Genomic DNA, 18,500 nt, shown 5'->3' with positions numbered 1-18,500 from the left:
AGGGTAATGCTGACCTTGATTCAGCTAGCCTCAGCACTGGAATTCAGCAGCATTTTCTGAATCAATTCAGTGTCAAGTGGTTCTGCAGACATGGTCTTAATTCTTGTCCTTTTCTGAGGTGTACTAATCCCCCAGCCCTGTAGTCTCAGGAAATTGTACAGCCTGACCACAACATGATCTTTGTGTGATAGTCACTTTGGGGGTTTCTTATTCTAAAAAAATACCATTTCTTTTTTTCTCCCATCACCCCCAACTCCTTAGGATGGTACCCGACCCCCTTTGGATGTTGATGTAAACCTTGAAGAAATTGCTTATGATCAACGTTGTGATTGCTATACGTGAGTGTCTTCTATTTTTAACTCAAATGCGTGCAGTGAGAAATGTCCTACTCATGTTAATGTGTTTTTTACATGATTTTTAACAGGAACATTGGACTTGCTGACTCTCAGGGCTCAAACGCCTTGCCCCCTGTTTCCATCACTTACACTTGAAGTTTTTCCAGGGATTTACTAAGACTTTGTAGATGGTACAGGCTTCCTCTTCCTACACAATAGTCTGGTGGTGCCTGACACTACTGTAGCTTAGCAAAGGCCACTGTGTCCTTTTTTCTTTGCCTTGGCTCTATTTCTGCAATGTTTACAGTGAACCATAGATACAAAATGTGAAACCTCTCTCTAAACTGGATCCACAGTTAAAGGTGGTAAAAGTGGGTAGGCAAAACTGGTACACATAGCTTGTTCTCTGAGTTAGTTCACAGAAATGGATAATGTTTGTACTGTATGTGACACGGAGTGTTGGATGCATATTTTATACTGAGGAGCCTTCGTGTAGTACAAATGTCCAAAGGATGGATTTGATGCAAATTTAATAACCACTCTTATCGGTCATTTGCAAACCCATAGCACTGCACAACTCCTCAAAGCTTTAAACTGATAGACATGATTGGTTAGTTAATCTTAAATTTCTTTGAGGTAATAATTGCTCCCCTAAAGACTTTGCACTCTTAATCTCTGTACTGTGCAATAAAAATAATTTTCAGTGTAAAAAAATTAACATGGTTGATGTTGTGGTTAAAGTAATTATTACTGTAGTGTCTAGTCATGGGGCAGGATCCCATTGTGCTAGGCACTGTACACAGAACAAAAACATGGTCCCTACCCCCAAAAAACTTACAATCTAAGTATAAGACAAGAGACAACAGGTGGAGACAGACAGATGGGAAAGTACAAGGAAACAATGAGACAGTATTGCCCTATATAATAGGTAGTGATATCAGTGGATTGGTGACCTAACTGTTGCCAGGGGGTTGTTTTTGTTGTGTGTAGACATCATGGCAAAGGAGAGTTTTAAGGAGGGTGTTGAAGGATAATGAGGTGGCTTTGCAGATATTTATGGGGAGCTCCATCAAAGCATGAGGGGCAGCACTGGAGAGCACACAACGACGCTTGTTTGAAAATTTAATAGTTGAGCAAAGAAAGCTGGCATCACAGTAGATAGTGAATGAGAGGTGATAAGTAGAGCAGGGATAGTTCATTAAAGGACTTGAAAATGAAGATAGGCAGCTTATGTTGGATGCAATAGAGAAGGGGGAGTCAATGAAAGGATGTGTGGAGAGGGGTGATGTGGTCAAAGTGACAAGATAAGAAAGTGATCTCTGCAGCAGCATTGTGAATGGATATCAGAGTGGCAAAACTGCGTTTGTCAAAGCCAGAGGAAAAGGATATTGCAGTATTCAACATGTGAGATGAGATCCTGGGCAAAAGTTCAGTGCTGAGAAACTTACCAGACCCTTTCTAGCAGTAAAGCTAACTCTATAAGATGGATGTGTATCTATAAATAAAAGATGAGGGTGCTGGGTGTTCCTGTTACAACTTGTCTCAGTCTTCCTCTCTGGATGGACTGCTGTAAATCGATTCCAATCCCCCTTGGTCTGGGTCCTGACTCATCACTATTCTTAGCTCTGGGTCTCTCAGGCACACTCCCTAGTGCAGACTTCATGTCTGACACCCTTTTTGGGCAGTGGAACCTGGCAATCCAGCTGCCTGAGCCCCCAGAACTGGTGCCACAGCCTTCTGAGCACGCGTTGCTTAGACATGTTCTCCACTAGAACCCACCTGGCTATGGGACCTCAGAAATCTAATGGAATCCTTCTGGGACACTATGACATTAAAGCAAGAAACACAGGCTTAGCAAGGGAGTTGTTTAATTATTTAATTAAGTCCAGCTGCAGATGAATGGTGTTTGTTTTTAAAGGGAGGTGGTTGTTATGGAAAAACCGATGTACCAATTTCCTACTCAACAAGAGAATTTCTTTACCACAGATACTTTTACTCTTGAAAGCACTTGAGAGTTATGGATCTTTGGAAAAGAACGCAGCCCCCCGGCTCTGATCTCACTCCCTTCCTCTCCCAGTTAGTCTGAGGGCTGGTTAGTGGCCTTAGGCCAGGCAGCCCTTCCTAGCTTCCCTCTCCTTAGTCTGGTCCACTTGCATGTCGTGGTGTCCCCCACCATAGCATGAGGTCACCATGTCCAGGATAGACTGACCTTGTCAGGATTAGAATGGTTTTCAACCCCATGTGGGTGTCTTAATCCAATCTGGAAGTTGCACTGCTAAGTGAAAGTCGCAATGATTTATTACAATCACAAAATAGCATTCACAAAAACAAAATGGAGGTCACAAAACAACATGTGTTACCCAGATATACCCCCAGTCTGTAATAGCCCCCGCAAGCAAGGTTCTATGACAGTACTTTAAATGAGCACAGGCTCCCATTTTTCCCTGTCCCAGGTGTTGCTAAGGACATGCGGGGGTGATCACCTAGGATTTCTAACAAAGGCAGGCTGCTGTCCTTGGACTCAGCTTGTGGTGACAGGACAGCCTCTGGCTAGTAGATTTCTGAGTTAATCTGAAGCTCCACTGCATCTAAATGCCTGAATAGAGGAGTGGTGTCTTTTCTGTTCCCTCCAAAACCTTCTGGAGTGAGAGGAGAAGGTCTCCACTGCACTGCCCCCTTCCAGAGCCTTCTGGTAGCATAGTGAGAAGAAGGAAAGAGGTTTGTGCAGCTTTACCCTCCTCTCTGCTATCCTCTAACCCAGGGGTCGGCAACCTTTCAGAAGCGGTGTGCCGAGTCTTCATTTATTCACTCTAATTTAAGGTTTTGTGTGCTGGTAATACATTTTAACATTTTAGGTTTTTTAAATGTTTAAGAAGTTTCATTTAAAATTAAATTAAAATGCAGAGCCCTCCGGAACGGTGGCCAGGACCCTGGCAGTGTGAGTGCCACTGAAAATCAGCTCGCGTGCCACCTTTGGCACGCGTGCCACAGGTTGCCTACCCCTGCTCTTAAACCCAACTTCTTTTAAAGAGAAAGAGACAAGAAATGGGTAGGTGATAAGTTACTGCATTTTTCAGCCACTTAAACTGACTTAGGGGGAACAAGTTTAACTCTGAGTTGACTAGAAAGAGGAACTTTTGAACTGCTGGCTGGACTTTTCCTTGTTATACATCTGAATGATGTAGCATTTTCCACTGCTCCTTTCTCCACTTCATGATAGTGAATTCAGTTCACTGACTTTGAGTCTTTTTCAGTCTACGCTTCAAATGCAGGAACCCCTTTACCATCCAAGTAGAGAGAGGGGAGCAAATGTTAGGATGCACGCAGCAGATGGCAGTGCTGATGTGCTTTACCATTGGGGAGGAAGGGGAATATAGCTTCTGTTAGTGAAGGAAGTGTAAAGATATCTGCTGTGACATGTAGGAAGTTGCAAACAAGCATTTTGGCAGAGGCTCTGAAGGTAATTAAAGAATGTGCAGTGAACTGGAGAGTATTTCAGTCCCTGTATCCAGGTGTTTGAAGCTCTCATTGCTAGATCTGCAATATTGAGCAAATAAAATTTCAATATCCACTGCATTTGATTTAAATAAATGTAAAACAAAGTGGGTACAGACCTATTGGTTCTTGTTAACTCTTCTTTAAATGGCTTATAAGAGAGAGATTTATCTGGTGATTAAATAACTCCTTAAATACATTTGTTTGCTTGAGCCAAAGGTATTAAAGACTTAGTTTTGTATGACTTACATGCCATGTACCAGCTATTGATTTGTGAATAACTTATACCACTTTGTTTCCTGCTATTGTCAAAGACTGATCTAATCACTATTTGTGGACATGGAGCCTTCAGAGGCCAATAGTTCAGTATTCCCCAAGCTGGGGGTGAAGTACGCTCCCTTGGATAGGACTATGACCAGACTTACTCATTCTCAGACTGCCTGCTTTGTCTCCTCTTTTATCCATGATAACAGGTAGCCCTGTGGGAAAAAGTGCTTGGTAATTCCAATGGGGTTAAAAGATATAACACAAGGCAGCTGGCGGCCTGCCATGCTCAACTGGTGGAAAATGAAATAAAGAGGAGGTGAAGCCTGGGGAGAGAGCAAAGTGAAGAGTAAAAAGCCCACGTCAAGGCTGATTTCCCCACTCTGGCACTTTGAGTGCAGAAGGTGGGGCCTGCAAGGATTTAAAAAAATAATACTGGCCACTCCAGGCTGGTATTAAACTCCCACGGTCACAGCTTCTCTCTGACCTTAGATGGGTAGATGCTGCCACCACCCAAGTGCAAAAAAAACCCCAGACCCTTTTGAGAACCCAGGAAGGTGCACTTGGGGATTCCTTCTTGTGGGGTCCCCTCAAGCCCTTTCATCCCCCTTCCTGGGAAGAGCTGAGAAAAAAACAAAGGAAATCAGCTGTTGCCACCAGCTAATTAAACAACACATGCACAAACTTCTTAGGGACACAAAAATCCAATCTTGTTCTTAAAAAAGGTAAATTTTATTAAGCCCAAAAAGAAAGGAAATACATTTGGAATTTAGGCTTTTTGCTAGATCTTAAAAGAAACAATTACAAAAATTAAGCATCAAGATAGCTCTCTTGAGGTTCAGCTTAAAGGTTACAAGCAAAACAAAAGCATCTGGGGTTAGCACAGAGGAGTCCACAAGCCTCACAAAATAAAAGAAATAAACCTAATGGCATCTTTCTAGACATTTCTGATCTACTTACATATCTGGGTTTCCAAATAAGCAATTTATAGGTATAATTCTGATGATTTTCATACCTGGCCTTCAGCTTCTCACAGCATAACTGCTGCCCTGTTCCTCTTCCCCAGAGAACAACAACAGACACAAAGAGAGTTTTTTCCCAATTGTAAAATGTTCTAGCCTTCCCATTGGCTCTTTTGGTCAGGTGCCCACTCCCTTCCTTTACCTGTAGACTTTTTTAACCCTTTACAGGTAAAGCAAGTAGAGAACAGCTATTAACAGGGATTTTATAGCTAACTGGCTGGTTGGGTGTCCATAAAAGGGAGCTACCCCGACCCTCATTTATCACATCCCTCAAAAGAGTAAACAAGATAATAGGAGGAAGGGAAAGAGTAAAAGGAGATGTGGAGGATGAGGAAACAGACAAAGGTGCATAGGACAGTTGCATGGGGACAGGGAATGCCCAGGTGCCAATCCATTGTGAGATGCAACTCTGACTAAAAAAAGCTAGGAACGGCTGCTGTACTGGGTTCTTGTCTACAAAATAAATTCAGAGCCACAGTTAATGTCTGAAATACCTAATCTGGATGCATTAGGTGGGTCTCAGGAGTGCATATTTCAGTGAAGAATCAATAAGCCATCTGTTCCCTCCTCTTGTCTCTGTGTCAGAAGGTTTATTCAGGATCAAATGCACTGTAGTTTATAATCTTCCAAGTGATATAGGATCTTCTGAGTGAATCTAACGCAACTATTGTTTTTTGTGAAGAATATGTAACGTTTGTACCAAATTCTCTGCTTTCTGCATTCCCAACCCCAGGGTGTGTAAACTACTGAGAGAAGTAGATCCTTAAACTTGATTTCAGATGCTTTTTATAACCAGCATTTTTTTTTTAAACAAATACACTTGCCTTTCACCAGCGGTTCTACTATTTCTGCATCTTTTGCATTCTCCCGGCTGTGTGTATGTCATCACAAATAGAGATGATGGAGAGAAATGTATCCTAAAATGATCCATTCTATTTGTATCTGTCTCTAGGGGGGCAGATCTTTCCGCTCTAGTGCGTGAAGCTTCAGTTTGTGCCCTGAGACAGGAAATGGCCCTACAGAATGGCAAGAGCAAGAAAGGTAAGACAGGCATATAACGTCTAAATGGAACAGTGGGAAGATGATTACGTTTATGACCTTTAACTAGTTTAACTACTTTCACCACTTAATCTGCTTGAACTCTTGGAGGGTACTGGGCCAACCAGAACTAGGGGGGAAGGTTTCTGTTGAGAAAATATATAAACATAATCCTTAGGAGGCATTGCTTTTAAGAGATTGTGGTGAATACAATAGGTGTACTAGTATGGATTTCCAGTAAAGATGTTGAAGTTAAATTTATTAGAAACTGGGCTTTTGCTTAAAAAGTTAAGTAGTATTAGAAGTTCAAATTTGGGAATGGAGTTGCAGGCCTAATGTTCAAATATTTATTGTAATCAGTCCGTCTAAGGTACTTGGTGAAATTGTCTGGTCACCTGCATGCAGGATTATCCATTTTGAGAGAGCAGATGTGGTACTTGCACATGCAAATTGCCCACATGTAATTGTGAATACTTGGGTCAGAAATTGTTTGATCTTGGGAGAAGATAAGTGTCCTTTTTGGGCTCAGGAAAATATTTTTGATTACTATGCTTTTCCCAGGGAATGGATATGTGTTTGTGTGGGACACTGTATTTTAACCTCCCTCTGTGCAGAACCCAATTCTATGACATGCTGTGTGCTCTCAAATAAAATTGACATGAAGAACAGAATACCTTTCATCTCTCACTGGTTCTGGCCAAATAAAAGTTCAAATTTTTCAGAATACAAATAGAAGAGCTGTCACTAAAGGGACACCATCAATTGGAATTCTGGTCTTTTTCAAAAGTGAGTTAAGTTGTTGCAAGTACTGCACCTGCCCATAAGTCCCTTTTCCAAATTTTGGGGTTTTAAAATCACATTTTCCTATTTAAAAAAAATATTTTTCTCTCCCCTCTTGCTGTGCAATCCCACACAAACAGGGAAAACTAATTGGACTGAAGAGGGAAACTGAAATTCATTATATATAAAGTGCTGTGAAATGCATAAAGAAATTAGAGGAAAAAACCTCCATTTTTACTTTGTTATAATTACCTTGGGTATTACTTGTAATAGCAATAGGGTCATAAAAATTCAAATGGAATTCTGACTCTCTTCTAGCCATTTTGGGTCCACAGAGCCTTTGGCTTCCTTTCCTGCACTATGCAACTCTAGTTGTTTAGTATATAGTCTGGTATTGTGTGAAAAGCATTTTTAAGCTTTTTTGGAAGATCTTAGTTCCAAAGACCTAAAATAACGTGTAATTTTTGGTGGTCTTAGGGGCAGGTAGAATACATCTTTGAGGATAACTTCACATTTGGAATGAAAAATTCCCTATGTGGTCACTATCTGACAACCATACTGTGGTTTCAATGGCTATGAATTGTGACATTTTTCTAATCTAACTTCTGTCTAGCGCCACTCATCTTCTGTCATACTAAGTTAATAGAACTGCATGTTAGTATTTCTCTTAAAGATTGTGCACTAAGGGGATTTTATATGTGAGAATACTGAGGTTTTACACTGTTAACACGCGGTTAATTGTATGTTAACATACTGTATTGTAGGAAGCACTTCTGCGTTATGAACTTCATGGTGGCTTTTAAAAAATGTATGGCTTGCCAAAGAGTTTTCATGGATTTTGTGGCCCTTTGCTACCTTTAAAGTTGCCCATCCGTGTCTTGGTCTTATATAGAGCTCTTCATCAATAGATCTCAAAGCTCTTTAAAAAGGGAGGTGTAAAGTACTTCCACACACATCCCTTTTGAGCCCCCTTCACAGGAGCCCAATAGAGAGCCAGTCTTTGCACCAGGGAGTTTGACTGCTTGAGGCTAGCTGCCGTTGCCCTCTTCAGAAGGAAAGCAGAATGGCCCACATACCTTCTGCGCTGGTCAGCCAAGCAGGCCTCTCCTGAGAAGGAACGCTGGCTATGGCCTGTAAAAGGGTGTAGCAGTAGTTGTGCTTCCAGATGTATTGGGGCTGCAAAGGTTGTGCACCCATGCTGGAATGCTGAGCCTTAACGGCAAATCCAGCCTTTATTTTATTTAATCTCAAGATCTAATAGAAAATGGATTTGTCCTGTCTACCTGTTCTGGGTAGGGGGAAATCATTGGGGGGGTGTCAGGCGGGAGGGCGATCTGTCCCCAGTGTTCTCTGTCCTTCATTAACCTGTATGCTGTGAAAGAGAATAAGGTAACACTTATGCTTTAGCATTTCTTAAATATTTCTCTTGCTCTTAAAAAAAAAAAAAAAAAAAAAGACCTGTGTGGCTAGCGATAAGCAATGGAGAAGAAATTTCTTTCTTGTTGGCATATCATCTTGACACTTTTGTCTCCAGTGATACATTAAGAAATAACTTCAATAAAATAAAACTACATACATAACTATTCAGTTTAAATGGGCAGGTCTGATTGCATTATGATAATCTCGGTGACAATAAATCAAGTCTCCCTAGCTCAGACACAAACTCTTTTCTCCTCTGCCTTTCACAGTGAAATCTTGGCAAGGACAATAATTCTCCAATACCTATCAGATCAAGGATGGTGTATTTCCCATGGAGTTTACATGCAAGATTAGATAATTGTTTGAATGTGGGCCAGATACCATAGTGATGAGTAGTATAAAAATATAGTAGGGTCTATTGGGACCTTCAGCTGCTTAATGATGACTGTGAGAAAACAAGTACTTTTTTTTAAAAAGTTAAAAACAAAACAAAACTGTCCTGGTTTACCTTTTTTGTTCTAGAGTTCTAAAGACAATCTCAGATTAGTCATTACTAAACTCCTTAAACCCCGCCCCAAGTGATTTAAGATTAACTCCCAAAGGGCCTTTTATACTGAAATAAGAATGTCTGCATGGGAAGGCTTATACCAATATAACTAGGTACACTCAAACTTCGCAGCGCCAGCGCCGCGCGCAGGCGCTTGAAGCAGCGTGGTCAGCGCCCAGCGGCCAGCGCTGAACTCTCCCTCCCTGTCCTCACTCACCTCCACCTGGGGGAAGGACGACGCAGCGCTGGCGCGCCCGCGCCTGGGCTTACACTGACGCTACGGGCGCCGCGCGCAATTTTTGCAGCGCTGCAGAGGGTGTGTTTTCACACCCTGCTGCAGCGCTGCAAATTTGTAAGTGTAGCCAAGCCCTGAGTCCGTTTAAATTCATGCCTTAGCTTATGCCATTGTAACTTTCCTTAGATTATAAAATCATCAGGGTGAAGAAAGTCTTTTACTATGTTTTTGTACAGCACAGTTGGGCCACAGTCCTAACTGTTGTGTCTAGCCAGTAGTGCATTCTTTTACCATTTTTGTTGTTTGCATTAAAGTATTCACTTTTTTTGTTTTGTTGTTTTTGGTCTCTTGTTTTCCCAGTTTGGGATTTAGGCCTCTCTTTATCTGTGACGGTAGACAAGGGCATGTATCAAACAGTGCAGCTGCCATCTGTTACATGTCTGTTAGATGTAGGTACATAGTCGTTTTTGCTGGACCTCAGGTTTACTCAAGTGTTTCTCTGATCCAGGAATTGTACGGGAGGCCAGACTGTTATAGGTTTAGTGCCTCTTCCAAGCTTTACTAGCTAGAGAGAGCATTCAGATCAAACTCGGAGCTCTGACAGACTATCGAGTGTATATACAGATAACTGAGCAGTTATCTGATGTGTGGCCTACCATCTCCAGGTCACAGGTCTGACTCCATTCTGGATCATTGCTGTCCAAGTGCTATTTTGTTGGCTTTTATTAAATGAATCAGATTTTTATTGCCCTTCTTAGCAGACAAGTGTCCACATTGTGGAGGGACCACCATGATGACTGGCCCCTTTGGGAGTCTCTGCATAAAGACCATGAATTAAATGGGCCGTGGAAACAGAAATACTCTCCCCTCCCTCAGATGCTTTGTCTACATTAGGGGATTTAAAAAATCCCACTATCGCTATAATGTGGTGCAGTTAGTAAGTGGTGAAAATTCTGTTGTTTTAATTAATGTATATAAAGCCCTAGGGGTGATTTTCTCCAGTTCAAAGTAAAAATATCAGTTTGTAGTGTTGTAAAACCTTAGTTGACCACTTTTTAAGATATTAATCTGATTATCTGTATTTCTAGCATTCTATTTATTTTTTAAAGCTATTATAGGTGCCTATCAAATGTTCCTGCTGCTGTCATTAAGATAGTCTTGATTGCGAAGATAGAGCCTGAAACCCATTGAAAGGGAATTCTGGCCTGTTGAACTGTTGAAAACGCTATTCTGTTAGCTCAAGTAAACATTTGGGTCACAATAACACAGTAAATTGGAGATGTTTATACTATTCCTTATACTATTCCTTGTTGGACTTGTGGACCTGACTTGGCTTAGAATTCATTGAGCATGAAACGCTCACAGATCTCTTGATAATACATAGTGTGTTCCCCGTCACACTCTTTGAGTCAGTCACAGGGAGTTTCCAGATGTTTGTCTGTGTGGTATAGAAAAGATGGTGATGAGGAGAAATGCTGAACTAGATTTTACTTTCTCTTTCTGGAAGAGAAATCATCATTACCTGAGCCCATCTGTGTGGAATCTTGCTCTGGCGATGGCTATAGTTTTAACCAGTATTTTTTTACTGACTTACATTAAATAAACCCACAACAGTTAAATATGTTCATGAGAAGTCCTGGATTGACAGGACTAGATGTTCAAGTTCTCTGTTTTCACACACACACACACACACACACACACACACACACACACACACACACACACCATGAAAAGTGGTAGTGCAAGCTAGTGACGCTGAAAGTGTCTTAATGAAATACATATAAAGCAATCACCAAAACGTTTTTAAAAACACATTCTGCTACATTCAGCACGTCTGATGTGAAGCTTATCTATGTGCATGATGGTTATTGTTGTTGTACTAAATCTATGTACCAATTTGATCCTGTAGTCCATTAAATCCACATATATTGTAAGCTGTTTTCTAGTGAGAGCTGAACAATGCACATTTCTTTTCCATTTGTTTGGAATGAAATTCAGTTTCCCAATAGATCTGTTAGCTCAAAGGCTGTGTTCAAGAATCATTAAGTCTAATGATTTATTCATGTAATTACTGGATGGAAGTGCTGGACAAAGAAACAGTCTGACATGCATACAGATTATCCAAGTTTGGGTAGGTGATGACATGGGTAAGCAGTTGTCTGGGCTCTGGAGAGTGCCAAACAATGTCAATATGGTGCTGGGGGAGCTGAACTGCCTGGGGGTCGTGTAGAATACTTGGGATGATGATGAAAGTTTTTTTTTTCTAAATGTAAAAATAAATAAATAAAAGCAATGTGTGTATAATATGTAATGTGATGAGAGCATAGGACTGAAAATGAAGAGCCCTTACTTCTGAAGCTAGCCCTGTCCTAGATTTCCTGTTTGATCTTTAGCAAGTCAGGGTATGTTCACACTATGGAGGCTACAGTGGCACAGCTAAGGCACTGCAGCTGTGCTCCTATGGCACAGACGCTTGCTACAGCAATGGAAGGGTTTTGTCCCTGAGTACAATTAATCCATCCTCTCGAAAGGCTGTAGCTCAGTCGAAGAAAGAATTCTTCTAGCAACCTAGTGGTGTGTATATGGGGACTGGGGGCTGGTCTACACTGTGGGGGGCGGGTCGATCTAAGGTACGCAACTTCAGCTATGTGAATAGCGTAGCTGAAGTCGAAGTACCTTAGCTCGAATTACTTACCCGTCCTCACGGCGCGGGATCGATGTCCGCGGCTCCCCCCCCCCTCCCGTCTAGATGAGACGCGATATATCGAACTCCGAGAAATTGATTGCTACCCGCCGATCCGGCGGCTAGTGAAGACGTACCCTAGGGAGGGGGATCAATCTAAGATGCGCAACTGTAGCTGAAGTATCTTAGTTCGATTTACCGCCGCGGCTCCCCCATCGACTCCTCCTGCTGAGGTGGAATACAGGCGTCAATCCCCGATAGATCGATTACTACCTGCCGATCTGGCGGGTAGTGTAGATGTGGGCTTCGATCAGCTTAACTATGTGTTTCAGGGGTATGAAGTTTTCACACCCAGGAGTCAGGTATCTAGGATGACTTGAGTTTTAGCTGTAGACCAGGGCTCACTTGTTACTTGTTTTCAGAAGTGTTGAGCACCTTGAATTCTAGCTGAATTTGATGGGAGCTACAATAACTTTGAAAATCAAGCCCTTAATCTATAGTTGCAAACACTGATACCTAAAACAACCCTGTGAGGTAAGTAGGTATTATCCCCATTTTGCAGATGGTGTAACTGATGTACAGAGGGTAAAGGGACGTGCTCAAGATCAGAGTCTGCATTAGACATGATATTGAAATTCAGGAGTTCATCAAGCCTGTGGCTCAGATCTCAGCCAGTTGCACAGAGTAGACAAAGCAGTTAGTGAAATGCAAAGGCTTGATATATTTTCACTAATGGCAGTCTGGAAGTTACTTGGAAAGCAGTGTGTGGGTGTGTGTTTTATATACTGAATTGGGGGTAAATCCTAGTCATTAAGTCCATTGTATGGTGTTCTTTTTAAGGAGAAATCAAGATTAGCCGAAAATACTTTGAAGAAGCATTTAAGAAAGTGAAATCATCTATATCAAGAAAGGTAAGAGAAGCTATAAAATTGTGGGTTGGTGAATATTGTTTAACCTCACACAGAGCAAGTTGAGGATAGGCAGTGAAGAATTCTATAGTTACTGGAAACTGGTGGGAAGAACTGAGGACAACATATATTTACTGTGTTTGAACCTGTGTTCAGGGCATCTGGGGTAACACTCTAAAAGATCTGATGGCACTTTTCATAAATGAACTCAAGCATCTAGGGCCTCTGTTTTAAGTGTCATCCACGAAGATTACTGCCCTTCCAGCACCACAGTGATGATGGGGGAGTTCAGTACTGGCTCAGGGAGGTGTACCTCCTTAACATCATTTTCTGCAGCATCCTGGATTTTTCAAAGACGTTTTTGATCCAAGAACTGACTCTTAAGATACTGTTAAGCTTGTGAGATCTGATGAGATCACAGCCCATGGTGTTGTGGCTGCATTACACTTTGCTTCCACCATGCATGCACCTACTGAATGGGGAGGGGGGAAAGTTCAGTACAGCTTAATATATAATGATAACATCTTTGTCTTGAGATAAGAAGCTATTTCTTTTTTTCTTCTTCCTGATTATCAGCCTTTTCATGACTTTATAAGTCAGCTTATAATTTGATCATATGTTTGGAAGGTCAAATCATGAACCATTCTCTTTTTGATGAGTGGCCGGTAAATGTGTTAAGTATTTACTATCATTACTTCTCAACGTTAATTTCATGCAGGGTGACCAGAGGAGAAATCTTTGGAATTTAGACAGTAGCTTTATTGCTTTAGGGCCCTTCTCATGGAAAGGTTCCACGTGTCTGCTGGCTTTATGGACTTTAACCATGAAGCATTGATATCACTTTCACTATAGTATGAACATGAGCTAAAAATAAATTAGCCAGTTCTTCTAATTTCTTCAAACTCAAAATGTGCTGGGTGTAAAATGATTAGATAAATATCCTTAATAACCTCATGGTCACTGATATCCCTTTCCTGGTGGATATTATCTCAAAGAAAAAATGTCATTTTCAGCTATGAATTTCAGTAGTCCAATATATGTATTAACCTGTGGAACTCCTTGATGTAGGATAATATGGAAGTAAATGGCTTGAGTAAGACTTTAAAAGATTCGTGTGTGTAAGAATCAGACCAGTAACTGCAGTTACACTGCCTACGCTAAAGTGACATGTATTATGAGTCCTCATGCTTTTGAAGCAGAGGAGTTGCGTGGCAGGCTTGTGCAGGGTAGATTTACACCCTAGCTTGCTGTGAACTAAGTGTTAGTATAGACAAGCCTTATTTCATTAGAGCTGGTTAGGAATTTTTTGACTAAACATTTTTTTGTGCTGGAAAACAGTGAGTCATCAAAACCAAGACATTTTATAAGAATGTATCAGCTTTGATGAAACTTTCATCCTGGACCTAAAAAGAAACCCTCCTAAAGAAGTTTCTGGTTCCATAGAGACACTTGCCCCAATAGCCTACTGATTAGGGCACTCACCTGGAATGTGGGAGACTCAGGTTCCAAGTCCCTTCTCCAATTCTCCCTCAGTCTCTCCTATTGGTGCTGTTTTACTTTGTATAAATAATTAAATATTCATTGAAGCTGGGACTTGGAACCTGGATCTCTCCCATTCCAGGTAGGTGCCCTGACCAACTGGTTGTGGGCTATTCTGGGGAGAGGGACTAGAATCAATCTGTCGCTCTGTTATGCACGCTCATTTTTTTGTGAAAAAAATTTGAAAGGGTCCTAGGTTTCATCCTAGTGCAGAATGGGAACATCTCTGTAAACAGCGTTTAGAGAATGGCAGAACTGACTTTGTGCTTAGCCTCTGGGTGCACCTAGCATATCTGTACTGATTTAAAATAATTATTTTAGACTGAAAATGGTACTTTCACAGATTTGACAGGTTATTTACCTTTTATCCCAGGGTTTTTAAATGTGGGAGTTAAGTTTACTCTTCTCCATTCCCTCTACTTTTGCCTCACTTCCTGCTCCAGCACTCCTTCCTTCCTCAGCTCAGTAAACGAGGCTGCTCTCCTCCTCAATCCTGGTTACAGCTGCTTAATTACGGTTTCGACTTCCACCTTTAAATCATACTAGTTGAAAATAAATATTTTCTATATACACTAGGAGCTAAACTTCAAATAGCTGAATTAGGCTGACGGTCAGTTTGTAAATCAGAAAACCCTCTTTAACATGGCACGATGGCAGTAGGAGTCCCATTCTTGCAGCAGAAAACTGGGAAATATATTGGAGATGGTAATACTAATCTTAAAAAAAAAAAAAAGTTCTGTTTCTAGCCTGGATGTGTAGAAATCTTACCTTTATAGCTTTGTTCCTTCCTGAAGTTCACTTGGGCAGTTAGCCAACAAATCCTCTGAAAAGACAGTATCGAGGTGAATGCTCCTTTTCCTTTTAGTGTGGGGGATGGGCCAGCACAAGAGATTCCGGCAAGAAGAAATTTTGTGGTCTGCTTTCTGTTGTCTTTATCTAAACACTTTCTATGCTCTGAGAAGTGCTCTCCAGAGGCAAGAATTCACGTGGTTGGAGAAGTACATATTTGACCAAGCAGCATGTAGGACAATTGCCTACTTGTTACACTGGTAAAGACTGGAATGGGATTATTTTGGCTAGTTGCTGTGCAACCACAGATAATGTGAAGTGACGCTGTAGTAGAGTTACATAAGTCAATAAAACAACTGCTGAATTGTTCACAGTTTAGGGCACCTGATCTCTGGTGGCTGAGGGTGTTTTGGAGTGAAAAGTGCATTTTGAACCTCGATTCCTTGCCCCGTTCCAGCTGCTGCTCCCACTCAGCCAGATAAGTCTGATCTGGCAAATAATATAGACATTTAGCTGCATCACCCCCATCCTGCACCATCTTGTGGAAGAAGACCAGGAAAAAGAGCACTCTATGTAAGAAAGATAAATTTAGCTTAATTAAGCCGTAATGTAAACCAGATTTCATTAAACCAGGGTAAAACCCTATGTGCATGGTCTCTGTCATTTCAGTTTAGGATTGGGAATAGGCATAAACTAAACCAAAGTAAATTGCTCTTAAAGCAAAATAAGACACTATCTGCACAGGGCTTTGCACCAGTTTAACTAAACTGATTCAAAAATCACACCTTAAATTTACCAGTGCAGTTCTGTGCATAGACATGGTCTCAGACAAGCATGGCCGTGTCTTATACTTCTTATAGAAGAACTCTGCCAACACAGAGTCTTCTGTTAATAATTACAGAATGTTGGTGACTTGTCTTAAGTGAATCCCATAAAAGAGATACTCTTTAGCCTCCAATTGTTTTTCCTTTTGTAAATATTTTAGCCAAATATTAGCCACCAGGCACAGAGATCATTTCTGTTTAGTTTTCCTAATGGAAAATAGGTGTAAAGTCATCTTTAAACATAGCATGCATTCTTGCTGTGCTGAAGTATCTTTTCTTTTTCCCCACCTAACTTGGCATCGTTAGGATCAAGCAACGTATGAAGAGCTGCGTCAGTCGCTGAGCAGATGATAGAGTTGGCCAACTCCTGAAAGAGACCATCATTCTGCTTTGTTGAAGAGGCTCATAATGGTAGCGTCTGATCTCCTCAAACCCAGCTGGAACAGAAGTTGACCATGGTTTCATTTGACTTTTTACTAAGTGCTGCCTCTGAAGATATCTGCCATGTTTTAATTACCACTCTGACAATGGTTAAGTTGGGATTGTTAAACCGAGTAAAATGTAAGATGGAGACTTCCTAGTTCTGCTTATCACCAACCCTCTGATTTTAAAACTACACCTTTTAGGCATAGAGGAACAATTTCTAAAATTCAGTGCTCTGTTAACTCATGAACTATTTAACAGGCAGAGAAGCTATAATGAGCATCCCTTCAAAACCTTAGACTTTTAAAACAATTCATTTTCGGTTGTACATGAGACGTGCACCTTCTCAGAAGATGAGCCCTATTATTCAGAGCGTTCCATTCTGTGAAGAGACACAGAGGTAAGTGGGCTGAGAAGATGTTGAGCCACATGCTATTGCATCATTTTTAACCCTGCCCTTGCCAAATTTGAGGCTAATCTGTTTTGATGGGTGTGCGCCATCATAACTGAGAACCCTTGAGAACCTCCCTTTATCTTAAGAGGAACTCCTCATACTGAAAGATAGTTAATTGTAAAGGTTCGTGCAAAGGATTAAGAAATGGAAGTTTGCAGCCCGCTGCCAGAGTGCGTGTGGGAAGGGCTCCACCTTGAAAGAGCAATAATTTTACTGTCTCAAATGCGCTTACAAGCTGGGTTCATGTACCTCTTAACAAGGAGAGGAGAAATTGTGATATCAGAAATAGAAGGAAAAAGTGGAAGATGCTATGCCTTATTGTTACCATCTCTCTTCATGATTTTGAATCACTCTGAATTTAGCATATTCTGACAAATCCGCTGAAGTAGAATTTTCTCATTGCTATAACATGGGCCAAGCAAGATGTCTCAGCTGAAATTATCTCAATAGTTTTCTCAAAAATGTGCGTCATTTAAAGAACTTTGCTATATGTGTTTACAGTATGTTTCTAAGAGAATCTTAGCCTATTAAAAGCAAACTTTTTAAAAAGCCAACTTGTCAAACTGCTCTTTGGTCTTTTCACATTCCTTAGCTTGCACATTATATCAGCATAGTCAGTTTCATTTTTCCTTATAATCAGGTTGGATTCTTGGTGCTGCAATGTTTGGTTTTTAAACACTCCAGGGAGATAAGAGCTGTGTTTTTATTACCATTTATTTTCCAGGCTGAGCTAAGCTATTTGCTGTGCTCCTGCTGGGAAGCTGTAATCCAGAAAGCTGACTGCTTTCTACGGAAACAGAGGCTCATAACTTCCCTTCCTGTAGGATCAAGTTGAAACAAGTATAAGAGGGAGTATTAATTTGAGTAGCTAATATGGAAGACAGAGACACTCAGGAAAGTTAAGATGAATTAACTAAAGGTGCGAAGCTAATACAGATATGGGCTTGTCTACACAGCATATTGCTGTACAGCAAGCCAGGATGTTGAGTGCCAGGGCCATACTCCAGGACAGGGGTGGCCAACCTGAGCCTGAGAAGGAACCAGAGTTTACCAATGTACATTGCAAAAGTGCCACAGTAATATGTCAGCAGCCCCACATCAGCTCTCCCCCACACTCCCAGCACCTACCAACCACCGGCATCTCCGCCGATCAGCACCTCCCCCTTCCTCCCCGCACCTCCTGATCAGCTGTTTCGTGACATGCAGGAGGCTCTGGGGGGGAACAGCGAGGGCATAGCAGGCTCAGAAGAGGGGATGGGAAGGGGTGGAGTGGGGGCACGGCTTGTGGCAGAGCCAGGGGTTGAGCAGTGAGCCCCCCCCCCCCCCACACACACACACTGGAAAGTTGGCGCCTGTAGCTCCAGCTCTGGAGTTGGTGCCTATACAAGGAGCCGCATATTAACTTCTGAAGAGCCACATGTGGCTCCGGAGTCACAGGTTGGCCACGCCTGCTCCAGGACTTTCACTGTGGTGTAGCAGTGTCCACATGGGATATTACTGTGCAGCAAGCAATGCACTAGAGACTTTTTCACCCTGGTTTGCAGCACAGTAACTTTCCATGTATGCATGGGCTAAACTAAGGGAGGATTAAGCTACAACCAGCTAAGGCCGCTTTACTTCTGAAGGAGTGTGTCCGTTCAGGTTTAATGCACGTTAATTTACACTTATTAACATTGTTTGCAGTGTTGTAGCCAAATTGGTCCCAGGTTATTAGAGAGACAAGGTGGGTGAGGTAATATATTTTA

At 41.5% G+C, this 18,500-nt stretch overlaps 1 protein-coding gene across 1 annotated transcript in view; it reads left to right on the top strand.

Annotated features, from left to right (window-relative positions):
• The window catches only part of NVL (nuclear VCP like), a 62,432-nt gene extending 45,123 nt beyond the window's left edge, over positions 1-17,309 (top strand). The window contains exons 20-23 of the mRNA XM_039532338.1: positions 262-338; positions 6,069-6,157; positions 12,659-12,729; positions 16,185-17,309. Of these exons, the coding sequence (XP_039388272.1) occupies positions 262-338; positions 6,069-6,157; positions 12,659-12,729; positions 16,185-16,229 (282 nt within the window). The 3' untranslated portion in view covers positions 16,230-17,309. The remainder of the gene's footprint in view (positions 1-261; positions 339-6,068; positions 6,158-12,658; positions 12,730-16,184) is intronic.
• The last annotated feature ends 1,191 nt before the right edge of the window (positions 17,310-18,500 follow it).

Source organism: Mauremys reevesii, linkage group 3 (genome assembly GCF_016161935.1).
Source record: "Mauremys reevesii isolate NIE-2019 linkage group 3, ASM1616193v1, whole genome shotgun sequence".
In the NCBI taxonomy this organism is placed as follows: Eukaryota; Metazoa; Chordata; order Testudines; family Geoemydidae; genus Mauremys; species Mauremys reevesii.
Note: the sequence above shows the minus strand (reverse complement) of the source record. Positions and strands in the feature narration are given on the sequence as shown.